Here is a 22291-nt window from a genome sequence, read left to right on the forward strand (position 1 = left end):
AATGCGTCAAAGACTGTGTTCAACCACCACATTTAAATGTCACCAAAAATGTCAATTTTCCTAAGAATTCTTGCGGCAAATGAATTTCGTGCGGTAAAGTGCGATCTTGCGCACACGCAAACGCGATGTACCGTACGATGCCGTAACTTGGGAACGCGCAGACCCGGCACTGGCGGTTAGCGCCGAATATAGAAGCTTGCTACGTCTTAATAGCGAGAATCGAGATGTCAGGTTTGTGAAACGACTTTTTTCGAGTTGTTTGAACGGTTTGATCTCTGGCGAACTTGTATAGGGCCTTCTAGTTGACAGTATTAAACTTGTATGAGATATTTTAAAAGTTAATTCAAATAGTGCTCTTTAACATTCCATAAAGTTTAGTGGTTCGATAATCACTGATACCACATCATTGTAATACATTGATGAAATGTTTATTTTATTTCTTATTTGACAAAGATACCTACGTATTGTTCATATGTGCCAAACCTAAATAAGGTAAACGTACTGGTGCTAGACGCGGTCCCAGTACATGTCATCTTGAAACTTAAGTCATTATCAATAGAAGTGACAGCAGGGTGTCATCTATTGGACATTAGCATGTCGAGCACTAGTACGTTTACCTTACGTACACAAAATATGGTAACTAGTAACCATTTGTCTGTTTTGAAGATCTGTCGCTAACTGAACTATGTGAGTATTTTTCTTAAAATATGTCAGTACCGATCAATCGATCATCTATCATGGCAAAATAAAAATAAACAAAAGTATTGTCACAATGTCCGGAGACCAAGTTAGACGTCAAATTGAATTGCTATCATCTGAATCAGTTAACAGGTGCGTTGTTTTTTATATTCATTTTGATGGCATCTCTTCTTATGGTATGGCGCCGAACTCACATAGTCAAGTTAGCGACAGATCTTCAAAACAGACGATTGATTATTAGTTACCATATGCTGTATAGGTACATATGTTGTATAGGTAGGTACAGGTACATAATATCTGGGTGACCGAGCATAACTCGGAAATGCGCGTTTTCCTAGAGATAAGACCTAGCTAGATCGATTTTTCGCCCCCGAAAACCCCCATATAGCAAAATTTCATCGAAATTGTTAGAGCTGTTTCCGAGATCCCCGAAATATATAAATAAATAAATAAATAAATATATAAATAAACAAGAATTGCTCGTTTAAAGGTATTAAGGTCACTGCGGGCAAGACCGTCTACAAGGGAAGTCCGTCTACACGTTATAACTTTTGAATTAAGAGTCGTATGCCGCTTTGGAGTCTAGTCGATTAATCAGTTTTGCGCGTTAGTTCCCCCACTCTAAAACAGATGGCGCTGTGACAACCAATTTCAGAGCAATCCGCCTAAATAAGTCATTTCGTGTTTTGAACTCGAAGTCATAGTTCGACAGCCGTTCGAAAAAAATGTGTTAAAAATAGTTTTTGAAAAGATTGTGCATCAGAAATTACCTACGTAAGTAGCATAAGAACCAGTTATCTTTATTCTGTGTTTAAAATATCAGAAATTGACTTAGTTTTGTAATTATACGTTCCACCATTTATCACATTAAAATTTGACTAAGTTTGAAAGTCCGTCTATTATGTACAAGGCAAGTCCGTCATATGCCGGACTTTTGTTAAATCAGAGATTACCAACTGTTTTTGCGACTTTAATATTATAACGATTTGATAAGGTATCGACAAATCCTCCTGACATTGCGCATGATGTTAGTTTCCTAAATTTTCATCTCAGTAAATTAAAATAAACTAATAAAGTACATTTTAAAATTTCTATTGGTCTTTTATTTCGGAAATCCAAAAAATAATTACGTATAATTATTAGCCATAAAAGGTTTACCACCCCATTTTCGTAGTATATGCCGATGTAGACTTGCCTTTATATTAGAAAAATGGCGTTTATTTCGAATCTGAACCCTATATTAACAAGTTGAAAGTACACTTTTCATTGTCTTGATTCATTCTTTTTAGGAATTCGACTACGAACATATACGCACCCATAGATTGGCTGATATCATTACTAGACGGACTTCCCTTAAACTACAAGGCAAGTCCGTCTACTCGCCGTCTTTTTAAAAATACTAATGTTTTTGCTTAATTTATGATTAAAATGATCTGTCACTATGGCTAAACTATTAATTATTAAATTCTTCATCGTATGCGATTACAAACGGAAACGTAGGTGAATAAGTAACGCAACTAGATCACTCCAAAGTAAAAAAAAATAAAGTATGCCGGTCTTGCCCGCAGTGACCTTAGATGTTTAGGTTTGGCACATTATAGGTATGAACAATATGTAGGTATTTTTGTCAAATAAGAAATAAAATAAGGTGTCGTATATTTAAAATTACAATACAACTATCAAATCTGGATTGTGGTTATATAGGTATTATTATGGCAGTTATTGTACATTACACGTAACATTACTTAAATCAAACTATATTTGGCACATTTTGCATCCCTTAAAACATTCAAATCTACTTTCGCTATCATTTTAATCTGGAATTCAGAAATTTCAAGATATCAGTAATGTAACTTAATTTCTAAAGTATTAATTTCCTCACTGCCAATTCTGCGAGACTTTCGCGGCGCCTCGCAGCGGACCGCGACATTTGAAATTAAAAATATAACGGACGCGCGATCTCTTATAAACAATTGTTCCGATTTTCCTCAGAAATTAATGCAACTTCGCTCTCATTATCAAGTAGAGGAGGCACGATAAGTGCTCGAACATAAACGACTCACAAGCACGTACGCTAACAGCACGTTACAATACACACAACTATTATACGAGTTTTACCATGAATGTGGGAGTGATAAAGTACTTTTTAGTGCTTTATATACTTTTCATATATTAAACACTGTAGTGAAATTAATTTATACTAATGTCGTTCTGAAACTTTACCATGCATCGTGTCTAATGATAATGAGCGACCTAATATTCCCGTAGGTACTGATTTATCCTTCCATTTCACCCCCTTAGGTTTCAAGTCTCGTGATAAAAGTGTTTTGTCGTATGTATGTTAATATCATGTTTTATTTACATTGTAAATCAATTTTTGGATATGTTTTCATTTGTGGTGCAATAAAGCATAATGTTTACTTTAGTTTTACTAGTTGAAAGCATATATAGGATAGGTATAGGTTTTTTTAATCCGTTAACTTCGGCGTTTGGCTAAGTACAATTCAATTCAAAGGAATCTAAGCAGCAAAACAATTCTCAAATATTTTATACGAACAATACCTACTTGTTCATCATCAATTCATTATATTACGTTGAACATACAATCTGTGGGCCTTTGATGGACAGTAACCAGAAATTCGCCATGCCCAGGATGCCAAGCGAGATTTTTCGAGAGCAGATGAATAATGCAACGAACGGGCTAACTGTAAAAAATATGACAATGTTTTTGGTAGCTGGCGTACACATATGTATAGATTGATTCACGAAAGCTCGTACGAATGGAAAAAACCCAACTTTCATTGTCATAATTTATACAGTCAGAGCCACCATTTTATTGGCTAATGTGATACACACATAATTTCATTCACTCATTAATTCCATTTGTGTCAGCTCTTGCGAATCGACCTGTATAAGTAATCCAGATCTAACTCTTAAACTGTTATTAGAATCAGAAATCAGAATACGCGCCCTGTTACTACACATGAACATACTTATTTTCATTATCAATCAATCGACGTGGACCTTTGAGTATATAGCCTAAGGAGATGTGATAACGTAAACTCTTCGAACAAATTTTTTCACCACTTTTAGCGGGGGGCAAGGTAAACACGTACAGCACACCACCAAAAGATAAGTAACTCAACAGACACAGATTTTGCTGTTGCGACAAACGCACACTACAATAAAATTCAACACATCAAAAATTACACGCACACAGACAGAGTTTTCACATAACTATGCAGCATACATACGAACATAATAGTGATGGGTCACATCTGAAGAATGAGTCAAATCAGTTTGATGAATGAACTGAATTGTCTTATACTATTTATTATAAAATTGTAAAAGTGAAAATTCTGTACATTGAAGATATTAGGTAGCCAATAAAATGATTGTTTGTATGTATGGTTGTCTGTATTTATGTGTCTTTGTGTCTTAGCCCGCACGCACAGCTAAACTGTGGAATGAACTGTCGCCCGCGGGTTTTCCGGGTTTATAGAAAACTAGCTTTTGCCCGCGGCTTCGCACGCGCAGGAGAGTTTTTTTTTTAATTTTGGACCCCCATTTCATCCCTTTAGGGGATGAATTTTGAAAAATCCTTTCTTAGTGGACCCCTAGACCTTATAAGGAACCTACTTGCCAAATTTGGACTTTCTAGTCCCAGCGGTTTGGGCTGGGCGTTGATTTAAGTCAGTCAGTCAGGTCTTTCACGTTTATATATATAGATTTGAATTTCGCGCCTTTTTTTTACTGACATTATTTGCTTGATCAGCTATATTAAACAAACTGCAGTGATTGAATGAATGAATGATTCATTCAATCATTCAAATGTTGAGTCGCTTTTTTGACTTTGTCGCATCCCTTAAGACCGATTCGTCCCCGTACCACTGTATTCATGTTTACATTTTTCTGTCGTTTATGTATCGCAACGGTTTTTTCTTTAAATGGAGATTGTACTTCAATATACATTTAATAGTTAGTATAAATACTTATTTATGATAGGAAACGCAATCTTGTTGCGAATTTGAGCTATCAGATCACCTTTTACACGATAATACTGAACAAGTCACCATTTTTTAAGAGAAACGTCTCGCGACACGGAACGATGCAAAATGGCGGTGAAGCGACTTCAAGTAGTTTTATATAACGTGTTTGAACAGTTGACCAATGTACTTTGCCGGAGGGGGTCGCCCGTGTATCACATCTCCTTAGGCTATATACTCAAAGACGTGGACAGTATAAAAGTACACGATTTACTAAGGCTTTCATCATTCAGCTTTTAAGTACGAGTAAGTGAAAGGAAGGCAACAAAAAAATCAGGCTTTAAAGTTATTTTATGATGTCATTAATTTAAAAATATTCAGCTAGATAAGAACATACTGTGAGTAATGCGAGTACAACAAACAAAGTGCCTTGTGAATGATGAAAATGATAAAACATTCGTTAAATGAATAACAAAAATGACGTCGCTCATTAAACAAGACCTTACAGCTTTGCCACCCACTTCATTGTAATAAATAGCTACAATGTTCCTCCATATATCTTACTCTTGTTGTAAATCATACAAACGTTATAAAAGCATCCTTAGGAAGACGCCATAAGAAACAATATGATAAATAGAAAGCGTACCATTCTTATAATGCCAGAGTCAGAGCTACTGACAGAAAGGCAGTACATTCAAAATCGTTATTGATAGTGGCAGCTTATCAAAAGTTTTACGAATTCAATTGGTCATTTATATTACTAATGCCACCATCATTCTGAATGTTGACGTTCATCTTTGTGTCACGTATAAGGCGCGTGGAGCTATTCACATTCATTCATCCAGGCAGTGCGGCAACCTTAGAAAAGTGCTTCTGTTTTGACTACCTTAACAGCCTGCACTGCCTCCAGCCTTTCAATTTTGTTTTTAACTTTACATTTTTAAAAACTCTCTGCAATTTTTAAAAAGTACCTAGTTACCTACTTAGATGTTTAATCCCAATTATTTGCAATTAAAATATTAAATAAAAATTTAGGGCTCTGTTCCGCCCGTATCCAAATATCAATATGAAACTAGACGCTGTCTGTCTATCCGTCTGTTTGCCCGTGGACTGTATTTCAGGAAGCAAAGTAAATACTTGAATTACGTACGCGTAATTGAATTTTCTTCTAATTTTAGTTACGTGTATGGAGTGCCCTCTAAAAATATATTTTTATAAATTTTTACTTCCGAACTAAGTAGCGGCTCACAAAATACAGCTACTTACTTTAGTTTCCGAATAAAATTACTGACATACAGACAGACGGACGGACAGACGGACATGGCGAAATTATAAGGGTTCCATTTTCTCCCCTATCCCTACCTCCACCTGAACCCTAAAAAAAGACAAGTATGATCTCATTCTTAACCGTTTCACGTTACGTATTCACTTGTTTCCCTTAAGCGTATTAAGGCTAGCCTCAAAGTAGTAGTGATGAAACAGAAAAAAAAACCGCATAAGGATACAGAACAAATACCTAATTAAAACCGCATTTTTTAAAACCGCACCGCAAACCGGAAAAAAATTAAAAGCTTACTAAATATTGCATGATAGCACAGAACCCTCGGAACAGGAACATGATTCACTCTAGGCCGGTTTTTTTATTTATTGTTAAATGTTGTCAAACAGCACCATAATTAAATAGAACATAATATGATCAAACCACATGAACTCATCCGATCGATGTCGTCGTTAAGATCTGATTAATAATTCATCCATTACAAACCATTAGCCTTTAAACAGACAAGCTCGCGGTTCAACTTTTAACATCAAGGATGCCCTAAGGTGTTCAAACATATCGCCCAGCTTAAACAGAACTCTAATTTCCGACTAGAGAGAGAGAGAGGTCTTCTAAAGACGCTGGGGCTATACGAAGGGGCAGGGGTCACGAAAACTGGTAATAGCATATGATTACATGTTCGGATAGTAATTTCAAACCCAACACACCCACACACAGGAGTGGCATTTGGTTAGAAAAAAATAATGACCAGCAGTAAAAACGTCCGAGAAAGGATTCGTGAGATTTGCTATGCTCTGCTTTGAAATATTTAATTAAGTTACTATCCCACCGTTTTGTATACGTTTGGACTTAAATACGTTCCTCGATGTTAACTGAATATATGCGTTAGTTGTTATTCTTATTAGAACCGACACTTTTGTCTGGTCTGGTGTAAATACCTATAAATAAGAAAGCTCAAGTCATAATTCATGACATGCTTCAAAAAAGTGATAAATGGAGTCCACTCAATTTACATTGAACACGGGTTACTTTTAAGGGACATTTCCATACCAATGGACCGGTTTTCATTGCTCCTGAATGCACACTATACTGAAAGATTTTCTCACATCGTTAATGCAAATAAAAACAAAACGTCAATCGATAGTATCGACTCAACGGCTTTAAAGTACCGGAAACGACGTCCAATTACGTACGAAAGATGCGAATTTAACTCGAATCGAGCCGTCGGCGTCGTAGATTATTGATAGGCTCGGCAGATGTTTGATTCCAATATATACGAACCTCATTATTTGCAACGGCCCTTTAATGATTTACTTATAGTAAACTTTTTTGAATATTAGGATTTGTAAAGATCAAAATGGCATATGTTTAACAAAATTCAATTCGCAATTCTTTCAATGTAAACTGCCTATAAAAAAATTAGGTAAACTTTATGGTTTATTTGCATGTTGCATGCTACTAACACTTTAAAAAAGCTTGTCATGCTGTCATATAAAATGCTTTTTTAAATCCTGAAATTCACATACGTAGTACATCAAAATAAAAGGTTATAAACTAAAACCCAACTACGGTTTTTTGGTGTATTCCCATTTGACCCTATCCCACGTGACCGCCGCCATACATTCGGCGGGAACAACTTTAGTTGGAAGGGAACATAGCGAGAATATTCAGGTGAAATACAGCCTACTTTTTGACTTCGTTGTATTCAGGTCAAAAAAACTAACAGTTCAATGTCGATGTATTTATGGGCCACCATATTATGTGAATAGACGGTATATGTATACAGTCGACGCAACGTAAGAACCAATATTTTTCAGTTATGAATTGACCCTTATTATAATAGGTGTTGGTTCTTACGTTGCGCCAACTATAGTTATACTAGCTTAATTTAAAACGTGATCGTCTAGATGAGCCGCAAGTAGGAACCTTTGGCTGCAATATCGCATTATTCAATGTTAGGTCACAGGCTAGCATTAGTGCCTGTCTTATTAACCCGCAAAGGCCAAGACCGTCTGCCACAGCGTGCTGATAGAAAGAGGTCTAGTATATAAAATGAAATATATATTATTCTAATGAATAGTCACGATTGAAGCATTGGTTATCTGGGCTTTTTCTAAAATAAATATCGAAAACCTGATTCTTTCAAATCTGGACATTCTTGGGCTCATTCTGCTCAGAATCGACAGCACTCTCCATCCTACCATTAAAAAAAGATGTCCCAAAATGTCCATTCCATTACGTCACGTTTTTAGTATGAGAAAAATTTTCACTTGTATGCAACGTGACGTAGTGGAATGTACTATTTTTATCATCAGGATTGAATATGCTAGTGATTCTGAGTTGAAAGTACCCAAAAACATCAGGATCTGGGAGAATCGGGTTTTCAATATTTATTTTAGAAAACGCCCATCTGGCATTTTTTATCATATAAGTAAGTACCTATATCATAGTTATAATTTTTAGAATATATAATTATGATCAGTATTATATTTGATACAGGTGTTCAACATGATTATAGGTTTACGAAGTTATTTTAAAACTACCTATCATAAAATTATAGATGTTTGCCACAATTAGGAAATAAAATTTGTACCTAATAATACCTACATACATCATTCGCGAATCAAGAGTTGTTCAAATAGTTTAATACGTTAGTTTTTAGGTTTCCTATCTCTTATCTCTCTCCACCAGCCTATTGAAACATTCTTTATACTATGTATTTATGTAACTGACACCTCAATAAAAACCCGACAACCACGTCATTTCAAACAATGACTGGCAGACGATTTAACAGCCGATGAAAGTAGGAATTACCTTCTATAGCAGCGATGTCATTCGGAGTGGGTGTAAACTAAACAGTGATGGCTGAGTAACACATTAGGTATTGTTTTTTTCAATATGGCGTTATCACCATACATATATGTACTATTAAATATAGCTATTATTGATAAAATACTATAATAGATGGCGCTCTTTTCATTTTATGTGCTTTATTATCACTGAGCTACGAGTATAGTTACTTAGTTAATAACATAAATAATAATAAACCTACATCATAAAATACGCCGATTGTATAATAATAAAAGAAAAAGTATCTACTCAATTTAAATGTTCCATATTAATTTGAATTAGGTACCTATATTCTCAATTTAAACACGTCCCCTCACTAAAAAAAAGCACGCTGAATCTCGTGGTACAAGTGTACCGACAGTATTACAAGACTTTAACAAATTTTACATCCCCATCTTGATAGGACCCCACATGAGATGCTGCCTAAATGTCTAAACAGTAAGGCTTATTATAGCTTGGCGTTTGCGATATCAAGTTGTAAGGCGCGTACTCGATAGCTCGTAACACTTACCGTTATCGCGGTACCGTCCGTCTGACGGCTACTCGGTCTTTGCGTTTTCATTTCCACATCGAACGGTATTCAATTTTCGAATTTCGCTTAGCATTCTTATCACTGTTTGTTGATCCTCTTTATTAATTTAAGTAAAACCGCATTATGTGCTAATTTATCACAAACCAACATTGGACTAGACGCAGCAAATGTCATCATTTGCGTGTTTTTTTTTTACAGCGGCGAACACCTTTGGTTCTACTGTAGAAAATATTTACCTTGGTTGCGTAGGGTGCGCTGTGGTGTGCCCCACGTTAAATCTTACAGTCAAATATAAACTCCCCCCTGAATGTTCAGTTTTCACTGGTGAATGCTTGGCCATTTGGACGACGATTAAACATATACAATCTAATAGACTTCCTAAAACTGTTATTTTCACTGACTGCTTAAGTGCCCTTCAGGCAATTTCCTCTCGGCCTTTTTTAAATTGTGCTCGCAATTACCTAATAGCCCAAATCAAACAAGCTATTTTTTCTTGCCGCTTAGCCAATATGGATATATATTTTGGATGGATCCCGAGTCATTGCGGAATTTTAGGTAACGAGCTAGCAGACCAGGCTGCAAAAGATGCTGTTCTACGCGGAAATGATTCCTTCTTTAAGATTTTCCCTTCAGATCTGGTTTGTATCCCCTCAAAAACAATTTTAAAAAAATGGTCTGCTCGATGGAAATCTTCCAAAAAATGTTTTTACTCGTACATTCAGCCCTCGATACCCTCTCGCCCTTGGTTTTTTAAAAATCGTTCTCTCTCGAAAAGGCACACCAGTACCATTATTAGACTCCGCTTGGCCTTCTATTATTCACCAGAACTCCTGCATCGCTTCAAACGCAGAGACTCTCCTATGCGCGATTGTAATGTGGAAGTGGGATCATTAGATCATATTTTCTTTAACTGCCCTCGCAACTCTCCCTTCTTTAATTTATACTCCGTCTTAACAAAATTAAAAATTCCCCTCCCTATAAAATCTTCGACCTTACTAAGTCTCACTGATAATAAAAAAGTATTCCGGTTTCTTGCTAGGTTTCTGAAGAAAAATAACATCGTACTATAGTAACCGTGTAGTATAGTATAACTAATAACTATATAATGTGTGTGTCGTCTGCATTTGAACTAATCACTCACCTTTGTTTTACTTAGTTATAACAAAACGTGTAGTGCTTTCATGTTCTGTGTGGGCGTTGGTATATGTTTGTGTTGTCGTCTGTTCTCAGGTGCAGATCGCAGTATTTTATACTTGACATTGGCAAATTTGTGCCAACTTGTTTGGCCAGACCGCCATAAAATAAAAGAAGAAGAAGAAGAATATTTTGCATGTACCTTTGTAGGTTCATTTTATCATACAAATCCATCCAAGTTTTAAAATAAAAAAGAAGTATCCATTGTATACCTATGTATGAGTATATTAAAATGTCGTCATCGACTATTATATGATGAATATGACACGCTTGCATCTGATCTGTATAATTTATTACGTTAACAAAATTCTCTGAATTTATAACTTTTTGAGTAGAAGCAGTCCTTTTACCGTAATGCATGGGGTTTCGGGGCTTCTTGTCGACCGCCATCTTGGTAACATCGGGTCGTGATTAATTTCTTTGTTTTTGCCCATTAATGTTGTTTAAAGTGTAATACTGATAGCTTATTATACAGTAAACTAATATGGAAGTGTGCGGATAATGAAGAATTAATCTTGATACGAGTTTAATCGCCATTCTGGCGTCAACGCCAGGTAGCCCCACGTGGCCCTTGTAAAGTCCAGCTATCGCCTTACAAGAGCTCATAATACAACCGAACAACGTCGTGCTCTACGAGCATTTGGTATTTCTACCTCTAACCGTGGCTGGCTAGAGCCCTAGAGGCCATAATTTTATAGTTTTATATACCGTACACTGGCAGAAGTTTATTTATTACAAATAATATTAATTCGATCCCACGTGGGATCCACTTCGACGTTGGCGAAATCATCGACAGTATCGATGGAGCCATATTACCCAAAGATTGATTGATTGATGGGGTTTCTGTAGGTTGTTTGTGTAGTAGATCATAGGTTAACTGGTACATGATACATTGGATCATTATGTATATTTAAGTATATGTGCACATGATATATATACTTTGAGTAAATAAATTGCCTTTACGGGACGACAGTGAAATCCGTTTTTCGTTCGTTTTTTTTAGCATTAGAAATAAGGTAAACAATCTTGACGTGTCTTTTTATTGAAAAACACGTTTTAAAAATAAATAATGGCAAATATGTAACAATTATGAATCTAATACGATCATTTATATTCTTCTGCTTTCATAAGTAATAGTTACTGATTTTTAACAAGCGTTTTTCAATTAAAAGACATGTCAAGATCGCTTACCTTCTTTCTAATGCTAAAAAAACGAATTATAAGAAATGATAAGAAATTGTTTATAAGATCCAAAGTGGGGACTTGTATCGTCGTCTAGTATACTCATAGCACGATCTTTGCTTACGAGGAGTTTGTTCTTCTTCTGTTAATGCTTATACTGTTTAAAATAAATAAATATGTACCTACAAAAATATAAATATTTATGTATAATTCAGTACGACTATTTTAAATATAAAAATATAAATTTGTCATTTAAACCTATTACCTACATTAACCCTTAATTCATCACAAAACACGGAAGGTCGTCGATGATTCTAATTAGGAAAAAAATAAAACTCAAAGGTTGTGTCCAGTTACCTACCTATCTACGTATTATGGACGTTGTCGAATTGAGAGCTGAAAATATAATAATATCACTAACCTATAGTTCGTTTTTTTAGCATTAGAAATAAGGTAAACAATCTTGATGTGTCTTTTAATTGAAAAACACCGTTTAAAAATAAGTTACGGCAAATATGTAACAATTATGAATCTTATACGATCATTTATATTCTTCAGCGGGCTCAGCACGGTTCCATGTTTATCGACTATCACTATGCCCGTCACTTTCGCACTTACATACTTGTTAGAACGTGACAGCCATGGTGATAAACGATAAAAATGCGACCGTGCTACTAGGGCTGCTTTCATAAGTAATAGTTTTTGATTTTTAAAAAGCGTTTTTCGATTAAAAGACATGTCAAGATCGCTTACCTTCTTGCAAGTTCTTTCTAATGCTAAAATAAACGAACTATAGCCCGGTCTATATTTTTCGCACCAGTACCTGTTATAATTATAAAGTAAAGGAAAAGAAAGAGCACTGAATAATATCAAATTAAATTCTAAAATTTCGAATGTGGCTCCAGTACATTCAGTAGAACCCGACCTAATCGTGATATCACAACAAAACATGGCCTACATTTGTACTCGGAACAGAACATCAATGAATTGCGTTTATTTTTTGTTACAAATTAAGAATGTAGCTACAAATTCCGTTACTTGTGGCGTGGCATACTTTACAAACATGTTCGTACAAAAAATGAAAATGAAATACCCTCCACGCGCTCGTGTTCGATAATTTCAGGACAAATAAGCCTTTTTGTACTTTGATAAAAAATCTTTGTATTTCATAATTACAACGAGATAATTACATGTTTTGTATACCGATTAAAATGCACATTAGTAACTTTTATGTAAACTTACAGGATTTCATCATAAAATTGAATGCTATTATGTGTATACTGACAATATGTCATAGTAACTACAATCCAATTTTGAGTCTTATCTGCGTGTCATCATATCATTAATATGCCTTATGGCCAATGAATCTTTAAATGAAATTAAGATACGAAATCATTTAATTCAATCATGTTCTCTGAGATCTGTTATGTAGTTTTATTATAAGATACTTTAAAGTAATTAATAAGTTTAATAACATATCGTGTCCATTGTTACAGATAACAAATATAAAATCATTGAGACGAGCAAGTGCAGTGCAGTGACACAAAGGATTATGTTCAGTGCCAAAACTATTCAAGTGGCCAAGAACAGGTGACAGTCGTGCCGCTCATGTCAGTGACGTGTTGTGAACAATGATTGTTTGGAGAACGAAGAACCCTAGTCGTCGGAAAATCAGTGGCTGGTAAGTTTTGACTACAACAAATAACATATTTTAAAAGATGTAATAAACGCAATGCAATTTAGGTAAATGAATAATTTCAAAATAAAAAACTTTCAACACGTTATTTATATTTAATAAAATAAGGTACTTATTTCTGATTCTGAATTCCGCAAAGTACGCCTGATTCAATTAATATTTCTTCATTATAACTTACACTTAGATTATCCTTCATATAAAGACCTGCCGGTCTAGACAGTTCCATCAACTTTACTCTGCGTCACGGGTAAAGCTGCGTTGACACTTAAGTCAATTAATAATTATTTAGATAGATAATACAACACTAGAATATTTTTTCAGGGCAGTTTTTTTATCAGTTATATGAGTTACCTATTTTAAAAGGTATTTTTGGTATCTACTACGGTTGTGTGAAGGGCAGAGATCTGATTTTTTAAGATCTTCAACGGTCAGGTCTACAGGTTTTATTAAATCATTATCCTCGCTAAGTTGCTGATAACTCTAACCACTAAAAAGGTAGATCAACAATTGTTTCATCAAGGTAATGAACAAATGGACGTAATTTCTCAGACGTTTTCGGCTAATCGTAATGGTATATTAAAATAAATATTTGATTTAGTCTCATGCAAGGAAAGTACCTGCACAAGGAAGAGGCACGGTTTATTCACGTTGCAAATGCAAATTACACAGCGTATCGCGATGATGGTGTTTTTGCTGAAGATGTGTCCTATTCCTAACTCTGCTCCGCGGGGCATCGACGCAGTTACCTATGTGCGCAGGCGCAGACGCCGTCCATGTATCTTCATCATGCGTTATTGCATACGTCCGCGGAGCAGAAATCTCGCAGGAGAATACCTCTCGTTAGAAATGTATTAGTACATAGCTAATAGTCTTACTTGTAGTAAATTACATAATTGAATTAAATAAATGTAAATATATCGATTACCGTAGGCTCAAAGGGCGTAAGGGACAAAATGGCGAAAATGAATTATGAACGCAGTTACATTGTAAAAATATAAATGAGAATTAAACGAAGTAGAACTAGCCGAATTAATAGGAACCTCGATTGGTAAGATTTTTTCTTATAGAATAACATGTGGTGTGATGTAGTTTTTACTTAAAATGAAATTTTTATGATCACCAGTTAAGTATAAAATGATGTAGGTAAGTACTTAAATAGTATATTCCTTTAGTATGCCTTTTATATACCTACATACATGAATATAACAGAATCCTAATTTGATTTGTTACATTGAATACTGTTAAATATAACTAATATTCAAAATATTGACTTCTCTTATAATTTATAAGAATTAATAATTTACAAGATATCCATATAATTTACAAGGGTCAATAAGCAATTATAGCGAACTATTCAAATTCTAAATTCTGTGTTGTAAAAAAACTGAAATATTTGTTCTGTGCTTGTATTCGATTGAAAATTATGCATCTGAAGACGTAGTGGTATATATTTTAAGAGAGCATAGTTTATCTAAAGTAAATCTAAAATGAATTCGCGTTCACGCCATATAGGGCTGTCTTCTTCGTCGACTTCATTGCCCTGTCTCTAAGTCTCTAACCACGGGAGGCCCGCTGGCTCGCTTATCTATCACGAAATAGCGGAGTAATTTCACTGCCCGTGTCACAGGCCGGCCAAGTACTTACCAACCAGGAATAAATTGGCATTGTTATGGCTAGTTAGCTTAGTATACCCAAGAGCAATGAAAATTACCAGTATAAAGTTACCCATTTTCATTACTGATAATACTTAAGTATAGCTGATCGTCGTTACATCGTTGTTCTTTATCAACATTGTTAAATTTTACCACAAAAAAATCTAAAATGCATATACTAAATTACTGCAACCAAAACTGTTCACTCAAGCTGGATAAACTGGTGGAGTAATGCTATTGTATATAAGTAACTATAGGAATTACAGGATGTTATTTCATTGTTTATTGAAAAATGTTTTTCAAACTTCAGGATTAAATAACAATTAGTTGGATAGTAATAGTAATGAACCCAAGTTTATTTGGGCAGAACAGGCTGTTTCTTCTTAAAAGTAATCTAAAGTCTAAACATTATTCAAGCAGTAAATCAGTTTTTGATTTATACTTAGGTAGGTAAACACTATCATTAGGACACGTGGACAGGTAACTTTATAACACCTCGATGTGAAACCCTTTTTATGTGCAAATAAATGATTATAATTATGATTATAATTATTAATAATTATTATGAATAGTAGCGTGACTATGAATGCTAACAATTTTTTTTAAATAAATAATAAGGAGCTTATTTATTGTAATTTGAGTTATGTGTATGTAATTTTTTAATGTCTTGATCCACAACTATAATAATAACATATGTATATACTTACGAGACGTACCTAGTTCTGTAGACAAACTACAACAATTATATAATCTAATAAAATGATAAAACCGTGCTACCTGACCTTGGAATAGGATGCTCTTATCTTAAAATCTATAATTAAATAAGTAGGTAATGAAAATACAATTATAAGTATTCCTCTCACTACTGACACCTGTGTTCAAAGTCAACTGCGTATCAGACCGGCGCAGGCTCAATTTGATTGATGAACATGGCCCATGCTGCTACCAGGAACAGTTAAAAAGTGGCCCGTTTACTTGAAAAAGTGGCCAGTTTATGTGCAAATAGTAAAGAAATAATAATAATAAAATAAAGTTTCGCAGATAGAGGAAATGGTGTATTTCGCTTATAATTATATATATTTGTTACTCACAAATTTTCCTGTCGTATTTATTGAAATGCAACTTACATGGCAAAAAAATAGCGGTCTCTGCAATTCGTTCCTATATCTTTACACTACTACTTCAAACATTTTTCAAGCATAAAAAATGTGTCTAAATTAGTGTCCGACCAAAACCGGATTTTATGCCGAAACCCAAACCGAAAAAAGGGTTCAGTTTTGCCCTGATTTCTGCCAAAACTGAATCTTCGGCCGGACACTTCGAATTTCGCGGTTATAGCCCTGAAACCAATACTAGTCTAAACACATACAAACAAAGAAGAATTGGTACCTGTATGTTAAATACTTCCAAATTCTTAAGATTGCGAGTACTTGTTCAGTACGGCAAGTCATGCGTCGGTGTTTCGCTTTTCATAATTAAAGAACATCGATTTTTTATCAATAATAATAAAACATATGAACTTTAAACTAAGTGTTTTACTAGTAAGTGAAATTAATTAGTTATCAAAATTGCGCGCGGTGTATCAAAGACACTTCTCACTTCGACAGGGCGGGCTCCCTGTCCTCATAATCTTAAGATACACGATGTGAAAGTATATTGTACTTAAGGTCAGAACATACCGTGTTTTATTTTTGCTAAATAACGATAATGACGAATTACAAAATCGGTCAGTTGTAAAAATTACATACTTAATTACATAAAGTTGATTTGCTTAAAGTTAATCGTGCAGCATTCGTTTGAGGTTCCTAATTATAATTAGTCATAATCATAATTAAACTATAGGTACGAGTAGATTACGTACTGTCCATATATTACCTATCCATAAGTTATTACCCTTTACCTAAGTAATATACTTATTCGTTTTAATGTCATTATTAACGATAATGCAAAGCGATTACATTCAGTATGAAGTTACTTGGCATGAATTTATGATCAATACATTTAATTTAGACAGGTTGATTAGTAGCTTAGCAATAACTAATAAGCATATTATTTGATGTTCATTTTTCTCGGCCTGCAATCAATATGACATCCTACTTATTTTGCGCCTAGGCAGTCATCCTGTTTCACAATAGGTCTGTTCGAACTTTGAAAATCTGATCTTAACCCGTCAATCCCGTCATTGATATTATTGATAGAGTCTGGCTAGCCAAAAATTGTTGACAGATATTTCGTTGTTGTATCACCAATTGTCTATGATTAAAAAAAAAGTTAAAAGTCAGTTGTCAATTTATGTCATTCCTTCAAATTGTTTGCGGTTTATAAGGGGTTTATTTTAAATAATATTAATAATGTCTATACTGAGAGAGGTCCGCAAACTATTATTTAAGCTCGTAGAATTATTACGACAATGTGCGAAGTCGACGTGTAGCGTTGTATAACGAAAAACTGCAATGTTTACAAGTCGTAACCAAATGTAAACAAATTAGGAGGTTGGTGCTCTATAAATATTTTGATACTTAGCATTTAGCATACTTGGCATAGTACTAATGTATTTTTTTGGTAATGGATTAATATTACGGTATTATCGAGCTAGGTCTTATTTACACTACATTTCATTTTTCGCCTCGTTACAATGGTATATGATGAGAATGTGTAAACATATGTATTTATCGTTGACTGTCGTTACAAAGTGGTAGAAATTATGTGAGCTGACTTTGAGTGCACGTCAACGTATATTTAACTTATATCCTTAGGTACCTTACGTGAGTTACGTGTGCACAGAAAATCAAAAATATTTTCTAGTATCAAAACTATAATTCGTACTACACGAAGTGTGACCAGCCCAAGATTTTTTGAATTTCCCGCCATACATTTGTGTAATATTTCAGTAGCCAGACTCTATCGTTTAAAATGGTGTGAGCGAGATGAAATTAATAAAGCCTCTTTATTTCCATAATGGATAACTAAACTAAGTAGGAACATATTTAACATGTAAAACATTTTTTTTTAAATATGGACCCCTCAACGGGTAAAGGCGAGATGAAATTATAATATCAATAACATTATTAATAATCCATTAAGAAAAGATTTTAAATGTTCGAAATGGCCTCCTATCCGTGGTAATTAACGTTTCATTATTGAATGCTATCTGTAGCCGGAGATGATGTTGCCTGAGAGGCGTTTATTGCCTCTGACTCTCCACAAAATGCATTATTTCTTATGTTTGTGTTGTAACTACTAAACATGCGTTGTCAGTTAGGTACTTCATTGTAATGTGGATATTTCAGTCTTAATTTAAACTTGCATTTTCTTCTCTTCTATATTTAGCTGATAATGGAACCTAGAACCTTTCTTAACTGCGGTAAATGTGCTGTAATGCCTGTAATTTTACTGAAATCGGAAAACACATTTGCCATAAAAAGAAAATTACATGTGTTAAAACTTAATGTTCGCAATTAAATGTAGTATTAGTTCTAGTTGTAATGACCTTTTAATATGGCGGCTTCCTCAACAAAGATTTTAATAATATTACTAAGTATTAAAATCTTACATTTGAATTAATTGGTAGGTACCTGATAATCAAATTAAATGGAATTATAAACTTTTATTACGAATCGGAGGATCTTAGCATTTTTAACTATTATACTGGTATATGTAATTATATAATATATTGTCAATTGGCAGATTTTTTTGTGTTCCGGCATAATATCCGGCATTGACCCCTAAAATATAATAACTTAATTAAAACATATTATTTTATTATTTTGAAGTATAAGTACAAACCTAAGGCTGAATAGAATAGAAATCCAAATTAGATTCAAGAGTTAATATAATTATGATTATAAAAACCCTTGAGTAATTTTATAATAAAATGCAGACAATAATTATTTCCATTAACCTACAATGTAAGTTAGAAACAAACTCAAGCTATGCAAATTAACAAACTAACCAGCTTTCTAACTAGGCTTTAATGGCCTAGGACTTGGAGTGACACTAATAATACTCGAATGAAATGACGGTGCGCAGACACAGCAAGTAATGTCTTCATGTGTGATTATGGGAGAATTCCGCGGTGGAGCGTGTAACGTCCGAAGAGCTGGATTCCTAACAGTCGCACCACTGTGCAACTGATTTGTAATAAGCTTTCTTTGTTAACATTGTGTACGGCATCGGCATGCTATTTCATTCTCTTAGTGGCAAACTTTTTAGTATTCTTTTTAGGGTTCCGTACCTCAAAAGGAAAAAACGGAACCCTAGTAGGATCACTCGTCTGTCTGTCCGTCCGTCTGTCACAGCCTATTTTCTCAGAAGCTACTGGACCAATTAAATTGAAATTTGGCACACATATGTAAGTTTGTGACCCAAAGATGGACGTGTAACGTAAATAAATTAATTTTAAATATGGAGGCCATTTTGGGGGATAAATGAAAAAATTAAAAAAGAAAGTTTTTCAAACTATATCGTGTTACATATCAAATGAAAGAGCTCATTGTAAGAATCTCAAATATTTTTTTTTTATAATTTTAGGATTAATAGTTTAGCAGTTATTCAAACAAATAGGCAAAAAATGACCATTCCCCCCCTTATCTCCGAAACTACTGGGTCTAAAATTTTGAAAAAAATACACAAAATAGTTCTTTACCTATAGATGACAGGAGAACCTATTAGAAATGTGCAGTCATGCGTGAGTCGGACTTAATGTACGGAACCCTTGGAACGCGAGTCCGACTCGCACTTGGCCGGTTTTTTTTGTATTCTGGCTACTATAACAAATTACACTAATGCCTGGTGTCTGTGATGCAGTTCTTAAGCTTAATATATTTATGCAAGGTCATAAATGTTTCTACGTTGAAAAACACCATATATATGTTACAATTACCTAATAATGAAGTTTGCGTTCACATAATTTTGACGTCGTATTAATTCGGTACGGCCGCTTGCTGAGATTCTTGAATGACATAATAATATATCATCACTACAGGCAGCACAGGTAATTAATTACTACTTATAACGCATATAAATTGTGATAAACTGATGAAAATAATTGTAAAATATATAAGTAGGTATTATACTACATACAGAAAAGAGCTTTTTCTTCCCTGCTAGGAGGGATCAAAGTGGCACTTTTCCTCCCTGCTAGAAGGGAGCAAAGTAACACTTTTCTGTTCTAGCACACTATTTTTACATTTTTTTTGCACATAATTTTTTAGCTTAAATAATCTGTTTAAACATCAGATTGTGTCAACACTAACATTTTTTTATTTTCCTCATAGTTGATGTGAAAAGCAGTATGTGTCACACGGTATCAAAATTATTTCGTCTTGGGCGTTAACACTTGAATCCCTCATTACGCTCAGGATTCAATGTACGCCCTTGACGGAAATATATCATTTTGATCCCTTGTAAGTAACACAAACTACTATTTTTCTCCTTGCACCAATTTTACATGTCTCTGTTTGGTCCGATGGTTGACTGGTAGAGAATGCCATTAGGCATTAAGTCCGCCATTTGTACATTACTTTTGTGTTATGTGCAACAAAGTTTAAATAAAGAAATAACTAGAGTCCAGTAAATAATAGCCATTTTCTTCGTATTTCCGCGACATAAGTAAAGGCCATTACCATAAGTATCGGGTGTCGCATGTCGCCAGGCACGCAACGCTTTACCGGTTCCACACTAGGTCATAGAGTTTCACAAATATTTGTGACTAATATTAATATGCATATACTTATTCATATATCACTTTATCAAATGCAATTAAAATCTTAATTTATAATTCGAAGATTTGATCAATTAGGTGTTAGATTTTTTTTGTAATAGCTAAACATAATCATGTAACTCATATTTAAAAAAATACTTTTTTCACGGTCTAAATGTTACGTAGTCTTATGATTTATTGGTATCATTTTCTATGGCATTTATTATCTGGTAGCTGTGGAGGTTCCTTTTTTAAAAACAAGTTTTATGATTTATTTCTGTACATATTTTTATTTCCGATTAGACCTTTTTAATTAGCCTTAACTCAATGAATTTGTGTTTATTTGGCTTTTCTTTGGCTACCGACAGCATCATCAGTTCAGCTTCATCTTAGTATTTATATTAATATTCATGCATTATCAAATTATCATATGAATCTAGTTTGCCAAATTTAAACTCATTTAGACACCGGGAAGTGGTTCAAATTAAAGTTACTATATTTGAATCAAATAACCTATGGAGCTATGGACTGAAGTTAAGTAAAAAAGAAAATTTATTTTTCACGTTATTATCATTTGACGTCTAGTCGGTAGTAACCCTGTCTATGAAGCCGTTGGTCCTGGGTTTGAATCCCGGTAAAGGCATATAAATACACGTATGTGTCCGAGTACCCACAACACATAACTTCTTGAGCTCATTGTGGGTCTTAGTCAATTTGTGTAAAGATGTCCTAATTTTATTTATTTAGGTATTTATTATTTATATCATCTAATAATTATTTCACCGTGCTATTCTACTAGTTATTAAAATACCTCTGCTCCAGGGCTCGTAAATAATAGGTAATTGAAATAAAATAACCTAGCATCACATTAACATCATGATAAGATACCAAATGCCTTAGCCGTTCGAGCGAAAAAAAATTCATTGTTTTTACACGAAACGAAAGTACGCGATCGTGCTGCCACGCACGCGCCTGCGCGCTTCATTACACTGCTCTCTGTAAAGATTTCCATTTGTACAATAATATACGATTTACTGAAGTTTATTGTGAGCAAAACCGCATAGCGCTGCACAATATTTTCGTGGTTGTGTGCGCAAAAAATTGAGAATACAACGAACACCATACAGTAAATTTAATAATATTAGGAACAAATTAGACAAATATACAAATTTTATCGTTTGGTTTCTACCAATATTCATTGTGATTACCTACAATAGCGCACTACGTGGAATAGTGCACTAAAATAGTTATACATTGCATTGTTAATTAAAGTACCTACCGTCTAAACTTTTATTAGCAGGTTATTTAATAATATTAGGTAGGTACACCTTAAAATTCGATTCTTGTCTATAAACTGTAACTTTTTATTACTACCTTGGCGTTTAAAAACTTTAATCCCGCTATAAAGAAACAATATGTCTACTATTAAACATTCGAATAGTTTCACGATTACTCTCTAAACGAGCACTAAAACTTAGCCATTGTTTTAAATTAAGTAAGTGTTTTCCCACCGACTTGGG

The 22291-nt window shown here is 34.2% G+C and overlaps 1 protein-coding gene across 1 annotated transcript in view; it reads left to right on the forward strand.

The window, feature by feature from the left end:
• Positions 1–22291, forward strand: part of LOC134658191 (cuticlin-1) — a 75461-nt gene that overhangs the window by 9423 nt on the left and 43747 nt on the right. Inside the window, exon 2 of the mRNA XM_063513802.1 lies at positions 13219–13403. Within this exon, the coding sequence (XP_063369872.1) occupies positions 13354–13403 (50 nt within the window). The 5' untranslated portion in view covers positions 13219–13353. The remainder of the gene's footprint in view (positions 1–13218; positions 13404–22291) is intronic.

This window comes from Cydia amplana, chromosome 2 (genome assembly GCF_948474715.1).
Source record: "Cydia amplana chromosome 2, ilCydAmpl1.1, whole genome shotgun sequence".
In the NCBI taxonomy this organism is placed as follows: domain Eukaryota; kingdom Metazoa; phylum Arthropoda; class Insecta; order Lepidoptera; family Tortricidae; genus Cydia; species Cydia amplana.